The 22,471-nt window shown below is 50.8% G+C and overlaps 1 protein-coding gene across 1 annotated transcript; it reads left to right on the forward strand.

Annotated features, from left to right (window-relative positions):
- Positions 1-1,925: 1,925 nt before the first annotated feature.
- Slc6a19 (solute carrier family 6 member 19) lies at positions 1,926-22,471 on the forward strand. The gene is made up of 12 exons (XM_028873658.2): positions 1,926-2,214; positions 9,534-9,674; positions 10,825-10,962; positions 13,130-13,311; positions 13,639-13,749; positions 14,084-14,196; positions 17,780-17,908; positions 18,055-18,211; positions 19,571-19,775; positions 19,893-20,052; positions 21,585-21,747; positions 21,892-22,471. Exons 1-12 carry the CDS (start codon positions 2,013-2,015, stop codon positions 22,093-22,095), a joined length of 1,905 nt encoding a protein of 634 aa, XP_028729491.1. The 5' UTR covers positions 1,926-2,012; the 3' UTR covers positions 22,096-22,471.

Genomic DNA, 22,471 nt, shown 5'->3' on the forward strand with positions numbered 1-22,471 from the left:
TGGGCCAGGCTGCCTCTCTTCCCTCTACACAGGATCTTTCATTCCCTGTCCCCAGATCTCACCACCTGGCCTGGGTGTCCCATCCTCTATGTCTTCGTATTGCTGTCTCTCTGTATCTCCGAGTGTCTGTCTCTTTGTCTTTATTTCTATCTCTGTCTATCTCTCTGTGTCTCCACCACCATCTCTTTGTTTCTGTCTCTGTCTTTCTATGTCTGTCTTTGAACCCCTCTGTGCCTCTCTGTCTGTCTCTGTATCTCTGTCTTGGGTGTCTTTATTTATCTCCCTGTGTATCACTCTTGGTCTCCATCTGTACCTCTCTCTCTCAGTCTCTGTGGGTCTTTTTTTGGTCTCTGCCTGTCTGTGTATCTGTCTCTGTTCCTGTGTCTTTCTTTATCTCTGTCATGTCTCTTTGTCTTTCAGACTCTTCCTTCATGTCTCTGTCTCTCTTTATCTTTGTCTCTCTGGATCTTTTCCTGCCTCTAGCTTTGGGTCTCCATCTCTGGCCCTTTCTTCACCCTCTCCTTCTGTTATTCTGATATTCCAAATGTAAACTTTGTCTCCTCTCTGGCCTCCACCCTATCAGTTTTCCAGTGTGTTCGTCCAAAGGTCAGACCCCTGAACTTGCTCTGCCCTGAGTGGTACCCCTTTCCATCTCTGTTATTCAGGAACATCAGCGGGAGCTAATGTAGGGGAAGCAGAGAAAGCTGGGCTTTGGGGCTTTATCATCTAGTGGTGGGGATCACTGATGAAATAAGTAAGCAGAGGCAGAATTTAAAAGTCCTATCATCATTTATTTTTAAAGGGAGAACAATTTAAAGGAAGAAAGATCACAGAAAATAAAAAGTCCTGTGAGTTCTAGGAAGGTCATGGGTGGCAAGGATATGATATGGGGGAGGGTGGATCAGCTGAGTCCGGGAAGGGCCCTCCTGGGGAGCTGACCCTTGAGGCTGGACCAAGGCAGGTGGGAGGGGCATAGAGAGGACTGAAGGGGCACAGGGTAGCAGTATCCTTTGCCCTCAGGAAGCTCAGGAGAGCTCCCAGGGGTGGGCAAGTCATGGGTAGGCAGGGGAGGCCGAGGGGAGGTATTCCGGACAGAGAGCATACCCCACCCAAATCCTACCCTGCAAAGCTAGCATGGCATGAACCCTGTCTCTGCTTCTGTCTTAGTTTAGACATAACCCCTGGGAACTTCTCCTTGGCTTTCTAGCCTCAAAGACCGAGTAAGGCCCGTTACCCTCAACCTTCCCTGGCACCTGGTGGCTATCCTAGATGAGATACTGGCTCCTCTGTATCTCTCCAGCTGGCTGCGCTGCTGGGGACAGGGCCTCTTCGCCATCGTTGCCTGGCATCAGCGCAAGCAATCTCCTCATCCTCTAAGTGCTCCCTGGAAGAACGGAAACCCTGCAGGGCTCCAGATGCTGGGGTTAGCCATGGGTCCTCTGAGGAGCATTTGGAGCCCAGAGCTGTGCCTGGAGGAACCCAAGCCGTACTGTGGCACTTCATGTGAGCAGCAGCTACTGAACAAGCCTTCAGCCACCTTCAGGAAAAATGACGGGGTGGGCAAGGCCCTGCTCAGCTTTCTATAGGTGGAACAGATTTCTGGGAGCTCCGATAGTCTGGGGAGAACCAGCATCCTGCTGGTCAGCACAGGACCGCAACAGACACCAGCTATTTGATTTTCCTGGGGAGTGGGTCTGGCACTGCCCCCTCCACACCCCACCCTGGTCTACGTCTGGGTTTGTATAGGGGGAGGGGTGGTCAGACCTTCAACAGGACCTCCTGTCGGTGTTTGGAGTGGGGTGGCTTAGCTGGTTGGGCTGGGTGCCTCTGCAGATAAGGCATTAACAGCACTGCGGACGCACCCTGTGGATCTGCTGACGCCTCCTTTCGGCCCAGGTGCTTGGGGTGAGGTGCCAAAGGTTCTCTATAAAGAGCCAGGGCTCCTGGCCACCACCACTTGCCCTCTGGCTGCTGAACTGCCTGTGTGTGCCAGGCCTAACCCAGCGACCACCATGGTGAGGCTTGTGCTGCCCAACCCTGGCCTGGAGGACCGGATTCCGTCTCTGGATGAATTAGAGGTCATTGAAAAGGAAGAGGCCGACTCCCGACCCAAATGGGACAACAAGGCCCAGTACATGCTCACCTGTGTGGGTTTCTGCGTGGGGCTGGGCAACGTGTGGCGCTTTCCCTACCTCTGCCAGAGCCATGGAGGAGGTAGGAGCCGGGACCCAGGTTGGGGCGTGGGTGTGGTATGGGTTGAGGCTAATGTAGGAGCCCAAGACTAACAACATGGACCAAGGATACAGGATGGACATTTTCCAGGATTCAGCACCTAAGAGGGTCACAGACAGGGAAGGAAGAGGTAGGACAATGGTCTCACGTTAATGAGAGACATGTGTGCCTCCTTCACCATGTGAATTGGGTGGTTTATGTGGGAATAGTCTCCCCCTGGAGATGAGGATGGTATGGCTAGTTCCTTGAGTTGACACCCCTCCCTGAGGATCGAACACTCACCCACTTTGCAGGAGGTTACTGTATGGTCCAGTTGGAGGAGGGAGAGCTGGGATCCAAAGGATGACCCTCAGAGGACAGTGGGCATGGATGGAGCCTGTCTTGTTGGACTCCTGGCTGGTCCTGGACCAGCATACACCAAGCAGCGCTGCCGCACTCAGTGACTCACAAGCCTCGGCTTGTGTGGCAGCCTTTAAAAGAACATTGGCTTCCCCAGCCAGGCCCCATGATTCCCCAGCGGCACCTCCCTTTCAGAGAGACCCAGACCCTTGTTCCACTGGAGGTGGTCCACAGCACACTTCCCGGTGACTCAGGAGGGCACCGCTGGGGCACAGAGACCACAGGTATAGCTGCCCCATAGGCTCCTACATCACAGAAGCTCCTGCCAGTTGGTACTCCAGACTTTTAAACCCCCAGCCCCACAAGGGCTGCTGCACCTAGGAAACACACACACACACACACACACACACACACACACTCCACAAACTCGCAAACACCCTTGAGCGTTCAGAGGAGCTTCTGCCTCCTCACCCGGAGCCCAGGCTCTGCCTTCCTAAGGTGGTACTGTCAGTGGTGGTATGGGCAGGCCTGGCGCTGTAGAAACTGGCTCTGCAGGGCCTGGGGTGTGCCACAGGTGGGGTTCCAGGTATTCTTCTCTTAAGCGGGATTCTCTGACTCAGGAGCTTTCTTGACTTCCAGTTTGTGTGGATACACACTGGCATTGTGATGGGAAGTTGTCACAGCCATTGTGCTGCTGTGGAGATGTGTAGGCTGGCTGTTCATGACTCTGCCAGGACCTTTCACTCAGGCCAGGCTCCGCAGCAAATGAGAGAGCAGACAGTCCCAGGTTTTGCTATCCAGTTGACCTAAACAAAACTGGCCCAAGGCTTTCCAACCTCCTGTCCTTGGATCCCCTCTACTTTCCTAGGACCTGATTTGGATATAGAGACCCCCACAGCAAGCAGTTTCAGGTCAGAAAAACAGACCCTGGCCTTCCTCCAACTTCCACCCAGGCAGGGCACCCTCAGGCTCCCCTACATTCCCCAGCTCTGCAGGGATGTGGAGGTGCCACATGAACGGAGGGTAGGAGACAAGCACAGGTTTGTCAGTTCTGTGTCTAGGAGAGAAGGGCTGGGCTGAGCCTGCCTCACAAGGAATTGTTCAGGATTTCCACAAAAGAGCTGTGTCTAAGGTCCAGGCTTCTGTGGGAATCTCATGGGGATTCCCAACACCTGAGATCATCTCGTCTCCGAGCTAACAATGCCCTGGGGACCTTGGGGCTGTGGTGCTGCCCCTGTAGGTGTGTGTGCAGTGGTCTGTGGATCAGGCAGTACTGTAGACCTCCGTGCCAACCCTGGGAAGACAGGAGGGGATGTGCTGAGAAGGCTCTGGCCATGGCCTCGGTTCCTTGGTCACACTGCTCTGAGCTTTTACTTCCTGGAGGGCCTGGGCTTAGGTTTCAGAGAGGCAGCTCAGGTAAAGTGGGGGAGAACACCTCTTGGAGGAGCCATGTGTCTTTGGGTTGCTCTGGCCTGTGTTGCCCACATCCTCCATAGGCCAGACAACTACCCAGAAGGAAGGGAAGTGTGTGTTTGGGATAGGTGGACTCAGAAGAGCAGGACCCAGACATGGTCCTCCTGACCTGAGGGCTGGCTTCTTGTTCCTATGACTTCTCACAAGCAGTACTATCACAAGGTTTTTTTTTCTTACCTGAAACTCTGGACCCTGGCAAAGAAGGCCTGTAGGTGAGGCTAGCCTCATCTAGCCTCCAGAGGAAGCTTAAATAGATTTAGAGAACTAAGGGTTTCCCACAAGCTCTTGGGGGACAAGAGACCATGACAGGTATGAGTAAACAAGGGGACAATGGACCTGGGTGGTGTCCCTGGGGATCCAATACTCTTAGACCGCATACCCCGATATCCTGCCTCCTGATAGTTCTCAGGTTTGTTAGCGACACAAACTTCCAGCTCAGTATGGACCACTGAAGCTGAGCAGACACGAGAAGCCGGCATCCCTGCCTCCTCTGCAGCTTTACTCTTGGGAACTCAGTCTGTCCACCAAAAATTACACAGGCCAGTCACCAACTTCCATAGTGAACCTGGGTGGGATGGACTTGCTTTGAGTCCTTTTCCTGAGGACCGTGTACTCAAAGGTAGTGTAGACACACAGCAGTCCAGGATCAGCCTCCTCGGCCACTGGCACTGCATCTCGGTCCTAGTGCTCACATGTGTGAAACGGAAGGAACGTGATGGGGGATACTAAGGCTGTCTCCAACACTGAGCCTACTTGGGGGCTGTACTTGGCAAACCCAAGGAGATCACTGGGCCAGTCACATGCAGAAGAATGGGCTAGCCTTGGTCAGCTGGGCCCTAGTACTACTTTTTTGCACATGGAAGTTACCATATCTACCCAGGATACCCTGGACATGGTTGTCCATCTATGTCCCGGCCCTGGCTACAAGCCTTGGGCCACTGGGAGGCCACCACTCTCGTTCTGTGTCCATGTTGGGTGACATGGGTGCTGGCCCAGATGCTGCCTTCCTTCCAAGGACCAGGTTGGCCCCCACAGAATGTTCCCAGCCTTCTCCATGCATCCTCCAGTGATTCTCCACCGTGAGCCCATGACCCCCTGTCTAGTCCTGATGAGCTTGTGTACAGCCAGGTGCAAGTGTGTGCAGCACACACCGCTGCTGGAAAAAGAGAACAGGGTGGACTCCACCTGCAGCACTTGCCTCCCCCCTTCCAGCCCCTCCCCTCCTCCCCTCTCCTCTCCCCTTACTCCTCTTTCCACTCATGACTAAGACAGAACTGGGCCTTCTTCAGGCTGCACATTCCGTCTCCTTTCAGCCCCACTTTGCTATGATCTCCACTGGCGTTTCTCTCTGTGTAAACAGCAAATGCCAAGGACTCCGGGCAGCACCAAAGGCCTTATCTCTGGAGACCTTTGGACATTAGTCTTTGGTGCTCCATCCTGGAGCCCCAGCTTCCTCCTGTCCAATGCCTGTATCTACTTCCTCTGCCCCCACACCTGCGGAGAGGTGGCGCATTAGCTCAGAGATGAAGATCCTGTCCAGGGCTGGGACTCTGTCGCCTTCCACAGAAGCCCAGGTCTTGTATCAGACTTGCTGCTCTGAGCTGGGAACACCATTTGGGCCCCACCCCAGGAACCTCCAGACTATCATCATCTGACCCACCCCCACGTGCTGGCTCCCCTGTGTGGGGCACAGCTAAAGCAAGTGCTGGCCTACCATCCTGGGTTTACTTACTTGGTCAGCCCCAGGGCCTGCAGAGAAGGAGAACATCTCCCTCTCTTTTCTCCATCCCTGTCTGTTTCTCCCTGTGTCTGCTTCTCCTGTCTCTGCCTCATCTTGTCTCTCATCTGTCTCTGATTCTCTGTGTCTCTCTGTCTCTCATCTCTCTCCCCTTGTTTCCTTCTGTCTTTCCTTGCCTCTCTGTTTGCCCTAGTCTCTTTGTTTCTGTCCCTTCTCATGTACTTCCTTCCCTCTGTCCCTCTCTGCCCCTTTCTGCCTCTTTCCTTGACTTTCTATGTCTCTGTCTCTTCCTATCTCTGTGAGGTGGGATGATTGAAGCACAATCCTAATTAGTCTTAACAATAAAAACCCAGAGTCAAATTTCGAGGGTGAAAGCTAAAAGATCAGAGAAGCAGAGCAGCAGCCATAAGAGATTTCTTACTTCTAATCTCAGACTGAATAGGGGATCCTGTCTCTACAAATCTTCAGACTGAATGGGGGGAGATCCTGTCTCCACCCACCTTATATTTTTGTCTCCACCTCCCACATGCTGGGATCAAAGGCTTGAGCCACCACCGCCTGGCTCTATTCCTCTTTTAGACTGGTTTCAATCTCATGTAGCCCAGGGTGACCTTGAACTTCTGATCTTCCTGTTTCTTCATCCCAAGTGCTAGGTGGTGGGTGTGTGCCACCACTGCCTGACCTCTATGCTTAACTAGTGGCTAGCTCTGCCCTCTGATCTCCAGGCAAGCTTTATTTGTCAGAACACAAAGTATCATACAACAGATGATGGTGCCCTGGCCTGGCAGAGATAAGGCTGCATCTTGAGTGGTGTTGGGATGTTGTGATGTCTTCGTGTTCTTCTGTGACAGGCCCTGGAGTCTGTGCCAGAGACACCTGGGCACGAAGGGATATGACATGTATGGGACCGTGGTGGGCTCACAGCTTTTTTCTCTGGACCTTTCCCAGAGACTGCCATGAGTTCTAGCAGGGCAGGATCCCAGGTCAGTGGCTAGAGGCTCTTAAGTGTTGAGGGGAGTCCAGGCTGTTCTCGACTCTGGGTTCTTAGGCCGTGGCTTCAGCTTGAGCTTTGTCCCCAGAGAGCCTCACCGAGACCTTCAATAGAAGCAGTGGTGATTCTCAGCCTCAATTCTCTCCCTGTGTTCTTCTAAAAAGAAGGAATGTGATGATGTTGGGAGTAAATGCATATGAAAATTCTCCTAAGCCTGGTGATTTCTCCAGAGCTCCTGCTACCTCTTCCCCATCAGCAGCAGTCTGGTGCTGGCTTTCCTACAAGATACGTGCAAAGATGAAACCTGGCCTTCACGGACGCTGTACTTTCCGTAGGGCAGCACATGTCTATCCTTATTTTAAAACAGTGCCCAAGTGCTTAACTGTTTAGTCTGTCCGTTGTCATGAGGCACGTTCTGGGATAGGTCATCTTCTGTCTGGTTCAGTCCCAGCACCGGCCTACCACCGTTTCCAAATGGCCACACAGCAGCATACTTCAAAGGATAATTCTTAACAACTCAAAATCCGAGGTCAAATGTGATAGCTAAAGTGTCCCTCAGGTGAGAGGGAATTGTGATGGGAAGCTTGCCACTGTAGGTATAGAGAGGGCTTCATGCGTTTTCTGCTCTCAGCTTCCCTGTGTGAGAAAAAGATGTTTCTTAAAATGTACCTCTTTGCCATTTTTAAACATCTTGTTCAGTGGCTTTAAGTACATCTGAGTGTACAGTATCACTACTGTCTATCTCTGGAACTCTCATCCTCTCCAACTGAAAATGTCCTTGTTATCACCACCCCATACTGCTTCCTGCCCCGGCAACCTCCGTTCTATGGTTTCTGTGAACATGTCATCTCCAGGGACCTGTATGGTAGACCATTTGGGCTTTTGGTGACTGGCTTTTGCCTAACTCAACAAAATCCCCCATCTTCATCCCTGTGTTGAAATCTCACTGTACGGATGGGTCACGATGTGTTTATTCACTCAGCCACCGAATGGTGCTGCTGTGAATACAGGCATCGAACATCTCGTTGGGGCCCTGCTTTCTCTTGGGTTCCTAGAAATGGAATTGCTGGGTCATGTGGTGGTTCTATGTCTAATTTTTTTCCAGGAATGACCCTATTGCTTTCCATGATGGTTGTACTGTTCTGCTTTCTCACCAACAGTACTGAGGGCTCTAGTCTCCCCCTCTGCATGAGCTTATAATTTTCTTTTCTGCTTTTGTAGTGTGAAGTAGTATCTCATAATTCCGACTTAACATTCTCTGCATGCTGAGTGATGTGAACATCTTCTCAAGTGTTATTAGAATCTGTGTGTCTTCTCTGGGTCAATATCTCTTGGGGGTTTGTGGACATTTTTAAGTTGGATTTTGTTTGAGTTTTGTCCTCTAAATATTCTGAGAAATTTAATACCTCGATGGACTTGTAGTTTGCAAATACTTTTCCTATTCCACAGGTTGTCTTCTCAACTCTGTTGATAGTGGTGGTTGTTTTCATTCTTTTTCTTTCTTTCTCTCCCTCCATCCCTCCCTCCCCTCTCACTCCCTTTCTCTTTCTCTCTCTCTTTTGAGGCAAGGTCTCTACATAGTCCTGGCTGTTTTGGAAGTCACTACGTAGACCAGGCTAGCCTAGAACTCATAGAGATCCACCTGTTAGGATTAAAGGCATGTGCCACCATGCTCAGCTCTTCACCATGCTCAGTTCTTTTCTCTCTTTTTAGATTTACTCAGTTACTCTGTGTGTATATGAGCATTCACCTACATTATGTTTGTGTGTCATGTGCATGCCTGGTGCCCATGGAGGTCAGAAGAAAGCATCAGATCCCCTGTAACTATAGTTACAGATGGTTGTAAGCCACCACGTGGATGCTAGGAACTGAAGAAAGCTGTTGCAAGAGCAACAAGTGCTCAATATCCTCTGAACCTCCTCTCTAGGCTCAATACAATGTATACTATGTATTAACATGGTGGTCGAGACGGGTCTGGTAGCTGCTCACATTACACTGTCGAACTACAGAACCTTCTGTTCTCATTAAAGCGCAATGAGACATTAACATAGTTCTTATAGAAATATAATTAGTACACAGGATGCCACTGAAGATTCTTTCAGCACAGAAGAGACACACTTCCTGACATTAGAACTGGTAGGCCTGTAGGGTTTGCACAGATGAGGGCAAAGTCGCCGGTTATTGAGACCATCATTGTACTCACTATACTTTGAAGTAGAGAACACACGCCAGTAACGGGCCTGCTCTAAGCCAAAAGGTGCTTGCTTCTCCTGGTTCTCCACCATCACCAGTGAAGACATCCCTTCTCATGCTGCGGACAGCCTATTTAGCGTTAGTTGACTGTGTAGTGACACACCATCCCCACAGCAGCTAATCTCAGAGGTTGTAACTCTGTTCCTCTGTTCCCAAGGCTCTGGTCAGTGAGGGGCCTGGGGCCAACTCATCCTCAGCCAGTAGACACCTATGTGTCTTTGGGTTACTGTCAGTGAGCAGGGTGGCACTGTCACATGCTCAGTTCTTCAGACCAGCAGGGAGTGTTAACACATGTGAGGAAGCAGTGGAGACCGTTCACCTAAGGGATCCTTCCAAGCTGTGAAGTCTGCTGTGGCTCCACTCACACGGCTAACCATTGCATACCAGCCCTGTTCAAGTGCCACAGGGGTGTTGGTGGCAACTAATCGTTAGAACAAAGGTTTTGAAGCGCCTGTCCCCAGGTGGTGTCCTGACCTGTAATGACATGTCCTGCTTCTTCCCATCCAGGAGCCTTCATGATCCCGTTTCTCATCCTTCTGGTCCTGGAGGGGATTCCCTTGCTGCACCTGGAGTTTGCCATTGGCCAGCGGCTACGTAAGGGCAGTGTGGGCGTGTGGAGCTCCATCCACCCAGCTCTGAAGGGCGTAGGTGTGTATCAGTGCTTCCAGCTGGCCTGGGGTTTACAGGACCAGTCTAGTTCCTCCTTAGCTTTCACAATCAGTTCCAAGCTCTTTTTCTAACAGAGACCCTCAGGAACCCTTCACTAGAATCCATGGGAGTCCAGGTTGCAGCATCTAGGCCAGGCTACTCATGGTCCTCAGGAAATAGACAGGCCAGCAGAGGTCGCCTGAGTTCCCACAGCCCAGAGCACAAGGAAGATCTAGATGCTAGGTGAGAGCAGTTAATCCCGTTTTTTCCTAGAGCAAAAACCTCCAGGGCCAGAAGGTGGAGCTGGTAGCCTGCTCTGTCCACTCCTGCACACTCAGCAAGGACGCCCACTACTGCCCCCAACCCAGATGTGGTCACTCATTTACAAACTCTGGCTTGGGGACGGTCTCATTAAGAGGACATGGCTCACTGAGAGCTCAGAATGCAGCTCAGTGGTGTGGGCTCTCCAGCCAGGGAAGAGGAGGGCAGGGTCCATGGACAGAGAGTTCAGATGTGTTTATCCCAGAGGCCCAGTGCTGGACAGCCCATTGCACACAGAGGCCACTGATGTCAGGCCCTTCCTGCCCCTCTCATTCCACCCACGCCCCGAGTCTCTGGCTCTTACACTTCCCCTCCTCCTTTCCCTTCTTTTTCTCCTTCTTTTCACACATACTTGGATTTTAGTTTCACAATCAAAAAAGCAAGTTCATGAACTGCTTAGAGGTCAGCCCGTTGTCCCAGATGCTGAGCTGTTGCCCACTACGGTCTCTGCTTGCTTCTCTCACTAGTTCTTGGCAGAGATTTTCCCGGGTCAAGTGGCCTCCCTGAGTCAGATCCACCCGCACTGAAATTGTCAAAAAGCTGTTTGCAAGGGTTCTGTGACTACTTGCCTGGATACATCTCTAGGGGCCACAGGTAGAGCAGGCAAGGGTGCAGAGTGCTGGGAACTTGAGCTCACTCTGAGAGCCAGGTATACCAGTGGTGTCACACTTCTAGGTCCCGGCTGGGCTGTATCTGCTCTGCAGGCTGGGGAGCAGCCCCCTCCCCAGGTCCTACTGTGTCCCTGGGGTGGGACAGCATAGATGGGTATCCATGCACTCACCTGCTAGAGATACCTGTGCGCCCTCCACAGTGACATCCCTCCCCACAGGCATTGCCTCCATGTTCACATCCTTCATGGTGGGCCTGTACTACAACACCATCATCGCCTGGGTCATGTGGTATTTCTTCAACTCCTTTCAAGAGCCTCTACCATGGAGTGAGTGTCCACTCAACGACAACCGGACAGGTGAGCCCTTGGCCCTAGACAGTGGAATGCAAATGCCATCCCCATCTCTGTCCCATCTTGTCTCAAAGTGTCGCAGCATGGTGTGTGGGTTCATGTGGATCTGTGGAAAGAAAAATCAGAGGCATCTTAAGAATGAATTTAGCCTTTTGAGGATGCAGGGAGATCCAAGTCTCTAAGAACTGAAACACTTTCCCTTTGCCCAAGGCTATTTTATTTTTTCTCTATATTTACACTTTAGCCAGTTGATTTCCACATGTTCAAAACAACATGAAAGAAGCTCCCAAAAATACAGTGCCAAGTACAAATTCATCAGGTACCACAGTTTTCCGGGTTTCCTGAACCAAGTTTTGCATAGGCCTTTGTATACTTGGCAGACTCTGAGACAAGATTCACACAGGGCAACAAGAGAAACAAAAGGTGTCTGCTAAACCAAAGACAGATTAGGACTAGGTGCTCCTCTCTGGAGCCAGGCCAGGTGTAGCCCAGTGGGAGTGCAGCCACACCATCTGACATGCTGTAGCTTATAGAATGGAAGAAATCATACCTTGTGACCAGATATCCTTTCATTTTGTAAGAACTGAATGTTTAGAGACCAGAGTTAGCAAAAACCAGAGCATCTCTAAGGTAACAGAATATATAAAAATTCATGTTGTAGGGGCTAGGGAGATAGTGTAGTCAGTTTAAAGTGTTTACCATAAAAGCATGAGGACCTGAGTTCAATACCAAGAACCCATATAAAAAAGCCAAGCACGTGTCACCTGTAATACCAGTGAGCTGGGAAAGCAGAGACAGGAGGATTCTAAGGCCTTGCTGGCCATCCAGTCTAGTCCTAAATTAGTGAGCCCAGGTCTCAGTGAGAAACTCCTGTTTCAAAAAATAAGATGGATAGCTCCTGAGGAATGACACTCAAAACTGATCTCTGAATCAATTTTGTGTGTGTTCAAGGTGTGTAAACCTTCACACACCTGAACCTGTACACATGTGAACATACATTCACTTGTATACACACACACACACACACACACACACACACACACACACACACACACACACACACGTATTCCTATTACCTCAACATTTGGGAGACTGAGGTAAAAGGATTGCTACAGTTTGAGGTCAGTATGACCTACACTGTGAGTTCCAGGCTAGTATGGGCTTCACTGTGAGACCCTCTCACAACAAAACAAAACTGAAATCCACAGTCCAAGAAGAAAGCCTTAGACATGGTGATGTCCTATGTCTCACACTGGTCATATGTCTGAGGCCATCAGGAGAAGAGCCATGGGACTGTGTGCAGGTGGCTCCAAGTCACCAGCCAGGGTACAGGTCCCTGTAGGAGACCTTCTGCTTCCCTTCAGCATGCTCCCTGGGTCTCTGCACAAAGAGGCCCCTCTGCCACAAGTGTCCTTTGCCACCCCTACCTTATCAGGCCCCTCTCCTCTGGAGACAAAGAGACACAGATCTTTGCCCGTGATCTATGGGACATGTTTGGCTCACAGAGATACACACAGCTGTAGAGGGACATGAGCAGCCTGTTTGGTAACCATTGTCCTGACTGCCACAGAGTAGTTCTGAGGATTCACAGGAACCCTCAGAATGGGCTCCTTTTGGTCAAAGGACAAGCCCTCCCCAGGATCTTGGTTGGTTTCTTACAGGAGAGCCCCAGTTGGTTCTTTGAGGTGCCCATGGCAATATGAGATAACATGGAGTTAGATTTAATGAGCATGGCCATGGCCACAGAGTCCCAAAGACCATCTGCTGCTTCAGTGGTGATAGGGGTCTTCTTCCAGGAGTCAGGGAGGAGCTAGTCCTCAGAGGCCTGGGCCCACACCAGAGCCCAACAGTGTCTCTTAGCAGACTTCACATAGATGAGCACCTATGTACAAACAGGTGTGTATATGCACATATATGAGAGTGTGTGGCATGTGGATACAGGTGTGTGTGTGTGTGTGTGTGTGTGTGTGTGTGTGTGTGTGTGTTCATGAGTTCCTATGTGTATATGTGAAGTTATATTTATGTGCACAAGTGTATTCCTGTTGTGAATGCTTCAGACACTGGCTAGGTGTCTGCCACTTAATGTTTCCTGCAGTCATTTTCTTTGGTTTATTCCTGGCTTGTCCCCGCTTTTGACCCACAGCTTGATGTGTGTGCTCATCTGCTTCCACAGGCTTTGTGGAAGAGTGTGCCAAGAGTTCTCCTGTGGACTACTTCTGGTACCGAGAGACTCTCAACATCTCCACTTCCATCAGTGATTCAGGCTCCATCCAGTGGTGGATCCTGCTCTGCCTGACATGTGCCTGGAGTGTGCTGTACGTGTGTATTATTCGTGGCATCGAGACCACTGGAAAGGTACAGTGTGCAGCTGAGCATGCAGCCTCTTGCCACCAATCTTGAGGGTCGTCTCTCCTTACACACACGAGGCCTAAGTTGGAGGCCAGTTGATTCTGTGCTGTCTGAGATGCCTTTCAGGCACACACTGTAAAATCTAAGATTAATCCAAGATCTCTCTCCAGTTGAATCAGATAGTAAGAGAAACTGGGAAGTGGAAGAGTGAGGCCCAGTCTCCCCTGCACTGAGTTGGGGTGACCTTGGCAGGGAGAAGGTCTGCCTTGTTTTCCGTGTCTGACCTCTGACTATATCCCACGTGGTGTCTCCCTACTCTGCTCTCCCTCACAGGCTGTGTACATCACCTCCACTCTGCCCTACATTGTGCTGACCATCTTTCTCATCCGTGGCTTGACTCTGAAGGGTGCCACCAATGGCATTGTCTTCCTCTTCACACCCAATGTGAGTCTCTGCCATCAACCGGCAGACTACCCCAGGGCTTCAGAACCCGTGGAAGAAGTCCACGCTTCATTCTCTTGGCTTCAAGACAGCTCCTTTCTATATGGTGATAGCCAATTGCCTGACGCCCAGGCCAATGCCCTGGCTCAAAAGGGCCTGGCAAGGGGTCAGCCTACTCGTGGGCCATTAACATATGTACCCTGGGTGAGGATTGTTGGGTGGCTTGACTTTTTTCCTCTGTGTAGAATGATATCCACTGCTGGGGAAGGGGCTCACTTCTTCCCTAGTGGAGGGTATGGCCTGGTCCCTGTAGTCACAGCTGAGTCCCTGTATGCAGATTACAGAGCTGGCCAACCCGAACACGTGGCTGGATGCAGGTGCTCAGGTCTTCTACTCCTTCTCACTGGCCTTTGGAGGCCTCATCTCCTTCTCCAGCTACAACCCTGTGCAGTGAGTATGGAGTTGGAGGGAGGGCCCTCGGGGATAGGGGTCGTGGGGCCCCTAGGAGCACTTGGTGCTGGAGTCTCAGTTTCCCCATCAGAGCCTGAGGAATTCTGCTGTGCAGTTAAGAAGGAAAAGAAGGAAGGTGCCTTCCAAAGCCCAGCACCCAGCACCCAGCACCGGTGTTGGCCAGTGTGACTCAGCAGTTGTCCTCTGACCAGTCCTGTCTAAGCACAGAACAGGGCTGGCAGGAAAAGCAGGTACAGGCTTTGAGAGGCTCTCCCCTGGTTGGGTCCCTGGATGATCTCTGCTGCTTGGTCTAGCATGCTCCCTCCTCCACTCCCAACTTGATGCCCACATTGTTCCCAGCCTGCCTCAGGACTCCAGACCCCAGGTATATCGGTGCCCTCAAAGCCCACCCTGAACCCAGGTCAGATCCTGAAGGCTGTGACCCTGCCAGCTTCAGCCATGCATCCCTTCCTGACACCTTCTGGAAGGGTCCTAAGCTATGAAGAACCCCCAACATCCAGGGAGGATGTAGGTGCTGTTTATTGTCTTCCAAAAAGGCTTAGCGAGCACCAGCCTGGCTTGGTGCAACCAGACCTGTCCTCTGTGACCAGCAGTGGGTCAGGGAAAGCAGTGTAGTCAGGTGGTTTGGGGTGATAAGCCCAAGAGAGAACCGCCAGAGCTGGGCAGGGAGTGGGTGGAGGATCTGGTAGATCAAATAGAACTTCATAGGCTCAGGGTAGGCAAGCCCAAGGAGAGACTCAGGCATCAGACAGAGGTAGAGCAGAGACAGGGCCTGACAGTAAGGGCAGGTCTGCAACAGGGATGACACTGGGAGAATCTCTTCTTGGAGGGCGTGGTCCCTGTGGTCTGGGAGCGCAGGCCCTTCAGAGGATGTGCTGGAGTTGAGTGGATGGGGAGGTGTTCCATCCGGACCATGCCTTTTAGTCACTGACTGATGGGTCCCAGGCTTCAGAAGGCCTCCTCCGGTGCCACCGAGAATGTTCTAGAAGGTAACCCTGGAAGTGCCGCTCCAGGTGGAGCCTGAGGGGAATCTGTGGGTGAATTATTCTTTTTTTCTTTTTTTTCCCTTTTATTTTATTTTACAATACCATTCAGTTCTACATATCAGCCACGGGTTCTCCTGTTCTCCCCCTTCCCACCCCTCCCCTTCCCCTCAGCCCACCCCCCAATCCCACCTCCTCCAGGGCAAAGGTGAATTATTTTTATGACATTTTTTTTTTTTTTACAGTTCTGTCAGTTTGTAGCAGCCAGGCTCAAAATGTCAACTGTTAACTCATCACAGAGACCGAGAGGACTGTTCCCTCTCACATATGTGTAAATAATCAGTCAGTAGATTGTTATAGGTCACATGAAATACAGAACACTGGGCTGCAGACAGATACTACACGTGTGTATACTTTAAATTCTGGCCTGACAGCACTGGAGAATTCTTAACTCTGAAACCACATACTCTATTAGGCAGGTTTTTCTTCTTCTTTTTTTTTTTAATTAATGTTTTTTTTCCTTTATTTTACACACTAACCACAGTTTCCCCTCCCTCCTCTCTTCCCATTCCCTTACCCCCTCCCCATCCACCCTCTCCTCCTCTGTCTCCACTCAGACAGGGGCAGGCCTCCCATGGGCTTGAAAAAAGCATGACATATCAAGTTGAGGCAGGACCAAGCTCCTCCCCCTGCATCAAGGCTGAGCTAGGTAATCCAGCGTAGGGAACAGGTTCCCAAAATCCAGCTAAGCGCCAGGGACAGGTCATGATCTCAGTGCTAGGAGCCTTACAGACCAAGTCACACAACTGTCACACACATGCAGAGGGCCTAGGTTGGTTCCTTATGACATTTTTATTCCATTTGTATTTTGTGCATGAGTTCACTCACATGAGTCCGATGACCTTAGTACACTCACACAGTTGTGGAGTCATCACCGTTATTTGTTCTAGAGCATGTTCATGAGCAGACACTCCACTGATAGCAATTCCCTGTTTCCGCCCCTGCTTTGAGTGTTTCCTGTGGGTAGAACTGGTGGCATGGGGTGGGTATCCTGTTTCTCACTGCCCCGATGCTTCCCTGACGTAGAGTGTGTTGGTGCCACGGTCCGATGTAGCTGGTTGACCACAGCCAAACTATGCTTACCCATCCACCTGCGGGGACTTGGCTTCCACTTTTATAATTGTGATGGTGCTGGTGCCGCATGTGCTGCTGCTGTGCTCTGGTGAATGCCTCGGAGGAGACATGCCACTCTGCCACTCTCATGCCTCTTCATGACCAGCCATCTCAGGACCCACCAGGCCGATCTCCACAGCACTGCACCACTACAAGTCGTCCCCCCCCCCCCCGGCTGTGCAGGGTGGCCTCAGTTTCCCTTCCTTGCCAACTTCTGTGTTTGTCTGTGTGTTGGGGGCAGTCTTCCTTTTGGGTGGGGTTTCGTGCTGCAGTTTGACATGCACGTTTCTGGTGGCTTGTGTGCTCTGCTTTTGACACAGCATCGGGCAGCGTGATGACGGCTGCGTTGGGGGTTGGGGTTGGAAGACCGGAGTAAGAAGATCAGGGTATGTTCAGGGTGTGCTGAGTGTCTCCAGACGGGACTCCAGAGGATCCAATCGGAGTCAGTGTGGGTTTGAACAGGGCCAAAGCCTTGGGTCACCCCCCACGCTGTGGCCACATCTTCCATGACCCTGAGAGTCAGGAATGAGCAGCTCTGTGCTGTGTCAGAGCATAAAACCGGGGCTCTCAGCTGGTCAGAAATACATCTGGAACCTGACCCTAGGACATTTCACCCTTTGCTGTGGGCGAGCATCCATCCTTCTGAGGCTCACAGACTCTGCAAGGCCAGATGGCCAGGGTGGCTCTACTCTGCCCCAAATGCCAGCCAGAATGGTCAAGTCCCATCTGGAAAATTCTAGGATCTCTTTTCCTCTTTTTTATCTCGGGCAGGTAGCCCGCCCAGCCCTGGATTCTCCCAGCCTTGGGACTATAGACTGAATTGCTTTCATAAATACTAATTCATAATTGCTCTTATAAACAAAACACTATGGCTTAAATAAGTAAAACCTCATCTTTAAAGAGGCCTGGGTTGGGAGATAAGTTTCAAGCAGTAGAGAACCTGACTTGGCCTCCTTCTCTTGCCCATGGGGACTCTGCACCTGGTAGTGAGAGGTCAGGACCTGTCCCTTCTGTGAGGCTGACTGCTTGCCTCAGGCCTAAGGTGGGATTTGATTCCGGGAATCTCCAACTCTTGTTATCCTGGGCTTTCAGAGGGTCTCCATAACCGTGCTCTGCGTGGGTGGGAAGATTAGGACACAGTAAAGAAGACAGCAGCTTGGTTCAGGGTCAGGACACAGCCCTCTGGTCACTTTGAGTTCTCAGTGCCCACATGTGCCCAGGTGACAGGACCTGGGTTCTCCTATATCACAGTAGCCTTTCAGTCATCAGTGAGCACTCAGGAACCCAGTCTTAGCCCTGGACACACTGGTTCTGCTGTGCTGCGTGCTGACGCCCAGCCAGGGGATGCACGTCCTCCTCTGTGAATCAGCTATGCTGTCCTGTGGTGACGCCACTCTTGTCCCCAGCAACAACTGTGAGAGGGACTCTGTGATCGTGTCCATCATCAATGGCTTCACCTCTGTGTATGCAGCCACCGTGGTCTATTCCATCATTGGCTTCCGAGCCACCGAGCGCTTTGACGACTGTGTCAACACGTGAGTTGCCACCCTAGCACCTTGGGCTGTACCCAGAGGGCGTGCACGTAGACCCCACTCCTCTTTGCCCAACCCTTGCCGGTTCAGCCTTTGGGAAGCTCCCACCGAGGAAGGAGGATGCACAGCGGCCTTTTCACCTCTCCCAGGAACATCCTGACTCTCATCAATGCGTTTGACCTGCCCGAGAGCAATGTGACCGCCGAGAACTTCGAGGCCTTTCAACAATGGTGCAACGCCACCAATCCCGAGGCTTACGCACAGCTCAAGTTCCAGACCTGTAACATGAACTCCTTCCTTTCGGAGGTAGGTGTGGGTAAGGGGAGGGATCCTCTTTGGTCGTTGTGAGTCATACACAGGGGTTGCTCAGTTAGCATCTTGCCCCCAGAAGTGGCAGAAGTTAAAAATCAGGCAGGAGGAAGGAGCCACTGTTAACCAATCATGACCCTCCTGGCACTGGCAGGACTTGACTCCTCCAGCCTCTCAAATCAATTATATCACCCCCTGCTCCTCCCTTCTACCCTTCCCATGCTCCCCCTCATTCTTTCTCAGATTCATGGCCTCTTTTTCTTCGATTGTTTTATATACATGTATGTATAGCATATCTGTATTATATATATATATGTATGTGTATATAATAGATACATGTATATATATATATATTAATACAACCTGCTTAGTCCATTTACTGTTGCTTGTATAGATATTATTTCAGGGATGATCAGGTTGTTCCAATACTCTTGGTATTGGATAAGTATCTAGGGGGCTTATCTTTGGGGAATTCTAATTCTCCTGCTCTCAGCATTCCTTAGTTGCCTGTAACTCTTTGTTTAGGGGTGCCTGCCTCCTTCCCTCTCCCCTCAAGTGAGATTTAGATTTCCCCCATCTCATTAGCATGTCTATTGGTGTTGTTCTTGTTTGGGTCTTGTTTAGGCAGGTGTCATGGGTACTGCTTCCTTGTCATAAAAGGCAACACCACAGATGTTTTCCTGGTCCTCTGGCTCTTACATCTTTCTGCCCCCTCTTTCATAATGTTCCCTGAACCTTGGGTACAGAGTTGTGTTGTAAATGCATACACTGGGGATGGGTACCCAAGATCAGTTGTTCCCTGCATTTTGGTCAATTGTTGTTTTCTGTAGGGGTCTCTATCTGACGCAAAGGGAAGTTCTGAGTGAAGAGAGGTGAAGACCACAGTTATCTGTGGGTATAAGGATAGATACTTAGCATGTAGTTAGGAAGTATGCCAGTTTAGTAAAGTAGCATAGGTTCTTCTTTTAGATCCATGACGTCACTAGTCTGGGGGAGTTGGCTTAGTCCAGTGCCAGGCATGATTTCCCTTTTGAACGGGCCTTCAGTCCAGTTCAACAGCTGGTGGTTAATGCCAAGAGATGAATGCCGCCATTGAACCTGTAGCTGTGGCTCACAAGCTGAGGAGGACCATGGTTTGCTTTCCTCCCTTGGCAGCTTGCTCGGTACCTTCCGTGCTGTGAAAGCTGGTCCTTGGGGAGGGGGTTTTCAGGTCATGTCCAGCTGGACTCCTCCGAGTCCTGTGTCCAAAGTGCATGGCGTCTTCAACAATAGGGATTTACCTTCAGCCTCTGGGAAGCAGTCGAGGGAGAGGAAGGGAGGGACAGAGAGCTCAGACGACCTTGTGTGTTGCTGCAGGGTGTGGAGGGCACAGGCCTGGCCTTCATTGTCTTCACGGAAGCCATCACGAAGATGCCCGTGTCCCCGCTCTGGTCAGTGCTCTTCTTTATCATGCTCTTCTGCCTGGGCCTCTCGTCCATGTTTGGGAACATGGAGGGTGTGACTGTACCCCTTCAGGACCTCAATCTCATGCCTAAAAAGTGGCCCAAAGAACTGATGACAGGTATGTGTGACGCCTACTGTCTAAGGGAGACCTGCTTATGTTCCTCATGGTGGTGGTGGGTGCAGCCCTGGGTTGAGCAGCCTTGAAGCCACAGCTCTGCTCCCTGTCTGGCCACAGGCCTCATCTGCTTGGGGACATATCTCATCGCCTTCATTTTCACACTGAATTCGGGACAGTACTGGCTCTCCCTCCTGGACAGCTATGCTGGCTCCATCCCTCTGTTAATCATCGCTTTTTGTGAGATGTTTGCTGTCGTCTACCTGTATGGAGTGGACAGGTAGGAGGGGCAGCTCTGTGGCAACAGGCCATCTTCAGCAGAAAAGCTGAGTTGCGGAATACTTGCTAAACTGGGCCAGCCCAGTAGGGATGAGGGAGGTAGGCATGCCATGGCACAAAGCCTTCACTATTGTGCAAGTGAATGTAGTCTTCCCTCACAGGAGTGGGCTGGCATTGGCCTAGTCCTGGAACTTGGTTCAAGAGGTGGAGAAAGGCAAGAGGATGAAGGGTTAGCCTTGCTGAAGTGATGCCTCCTTTCTTATTAAAAGTAATCTAAGCAGAACCTCTAACTCCCAATAGCTGCTGATACCTATGCAAAGACAGGAATTTGTAGGTGTACTAGAAACTGACTTGTAGTAACTTAGGGTGTGGAGAAAGAGCATGCAAAAGAAAATTCAGACACATCTGGTTATACAAATATATATATATATATCCTTCAGTCTGGGGCCCCAAGAGGAGACCAGAACAAAGGTAGGGAGAAGGTGGGAAGTGGGGGAGGGGAGGGGAGGGGATACGTGCAAGGCAGCAGGACTCAGGCTCTGTAGGACAAGGACTTCACATGTCCTGAGGCAAGATGGTGCTATTCATCTACTTGGGGTCTACATCAGGGGTACCTCTGGAATTGTGACTAGGCCCTTCTAGAGGGGAGGTGGGCTCAGCAGCTATCTAAAACTCAGGCTTGACCCAACATCTCAGGGCATCATTGCCATTGCTGGGCAGGGATTCGGGAAGCTACATCTTCAGGAGAAGCTGTATTTCAACCACTCTAGAATGATCTGTCAGTAGCTGTTAAAATTAAGTTGATGTAAGCCCTTTGCTGGAGGTCCTGTTCTGGAAAACCCATTTCAAGTCACTGAAAAATGAAAGTCCACATGGGACATGGACAAGGTTACATCAGCCCGAGGGAGACCTGATTCTAATAGGCTGAGGAAGCAATGTGGAGGCTGAGGTGCACAGGGCCTGCCATGTGACTTTTGTGATGTTTGGGGGCATCAACAAGGAATGTGTCAACTGAAACATGGTTGTGGCTAGCACATGCACACTGGTCTGAATGCCACAGCACTGTGAGTAGCATGGGGAGGTGATTGCCCAAGGATGTGAAGAAAGGCCATCACCATATGTCTCATTCTGATCGTAATAAATGCCTGTCTGCTGAAGGGATTCTGCCACAGAGCAGGCTTTGAACAGGTCTTGTGGGCGTCACCTAACTACACAAGGGCTGCTGAGGAGGGAGCCAAGTCTGATGGCCCACTGTCCTCATTGTCCATGACAGAAAGTGGGTGAGGATAGGAGACCTCTGGTGATGAACTCCTATCAGAGTGCTGTGGAGATTCTAAGAAGCTTGAGTGGTAGATGCTGACAACCTAGGACTCCTCTACTCAGGCACATCTTTGCCTGCAAAGTTAGAGGACCTTATCAAGGGAAGGGAAGGCACAATATCCCAAGATGACAACCATTGTCCAAGATAGAGAAAACTGGCCAGCCATCTGACTTCATGCCACCAGTGACCCTGTCCTCTGTCCTCTGCTGCAGGTTCAACAAGGACATCGAGTTCATGATCGGCCACAAGCCCAACATTTTCTGGCAAGTGACATGGAGAGTGGTCAGCCCACTGATCATGCTGGTCATCTTCCTTTTCTTTTTTGTAGTTGAGGTCAACAAAAAGCTCATGTATAGCATCTGGGATCCTGACTATGTAAGTGCCCAGGCAGTGGCTGGGTGGAGAGGGAGGAGACCTGAGGGGAAAGAGGCAGGCAATGGGGCACATGGGCGGTGGAAGGTGAGATCATGAGGATTTGCAGACCTCTTCCCCATCTGTTCACTGTGCATCTCTCCCCAGGAGGAGTTTCCAAAACTGCAGAAGGTTCTATATCCCAACTGGGTATATGCGGTGGTGGTCATCGTGGCCGGGGTGCCCAGCCTCACCATCCCCTGCTTTGCCATCTACAAGCTCATCAGAAACCGTTGCCAGAAGTCTGGGGACCAACACGGGCTGGTCAATACGCTGTCCACAGCCTCTGTGAATGGGGACCTGAAGTACTGAGTGGGCTTAGCCGGTATAAGGCAGAAGATGATGTGTGGAGGAGGGAAAGGGGCAGGACCCTTGGGGGAAGCGGGCTGTAATGTGTGTGAATGTGTGAGTATACATACATGCATTCATATGTCACACAGATGTGTACACAAGTGTTACACAAACATGTGGGATACATAGGCATGTTTATGTGTATATAGCAGTTGCACACATGTATATATAGATGTGTATGTACATATGTGGTACATATGCACAAATGTGTATATGTGTAAGTATGAGTTTGTGTATGCATGTTGTGCATACACACTGGGAGGTGCCTATATATTTGTGTATACGTGTGTATATGCACATGGGTGTTATCTGTATGTTTATATATATATATGCTCAT

This window comes from Peromyscus leucopus, chromosome 19 (assembly GCF_004664715.2).
Source record: "Peromyscus leucopus breed LL Stock chromosome 19, UCI_PerLeu_2.1, whole genome shotgun sequence".
NCBI classification, from domain to species: Eukaryota; Metazoa; Chordata; class Mammalia; order Rodentia; family Cricetidae; genus Peromyscus; species Peromyscus leucopus.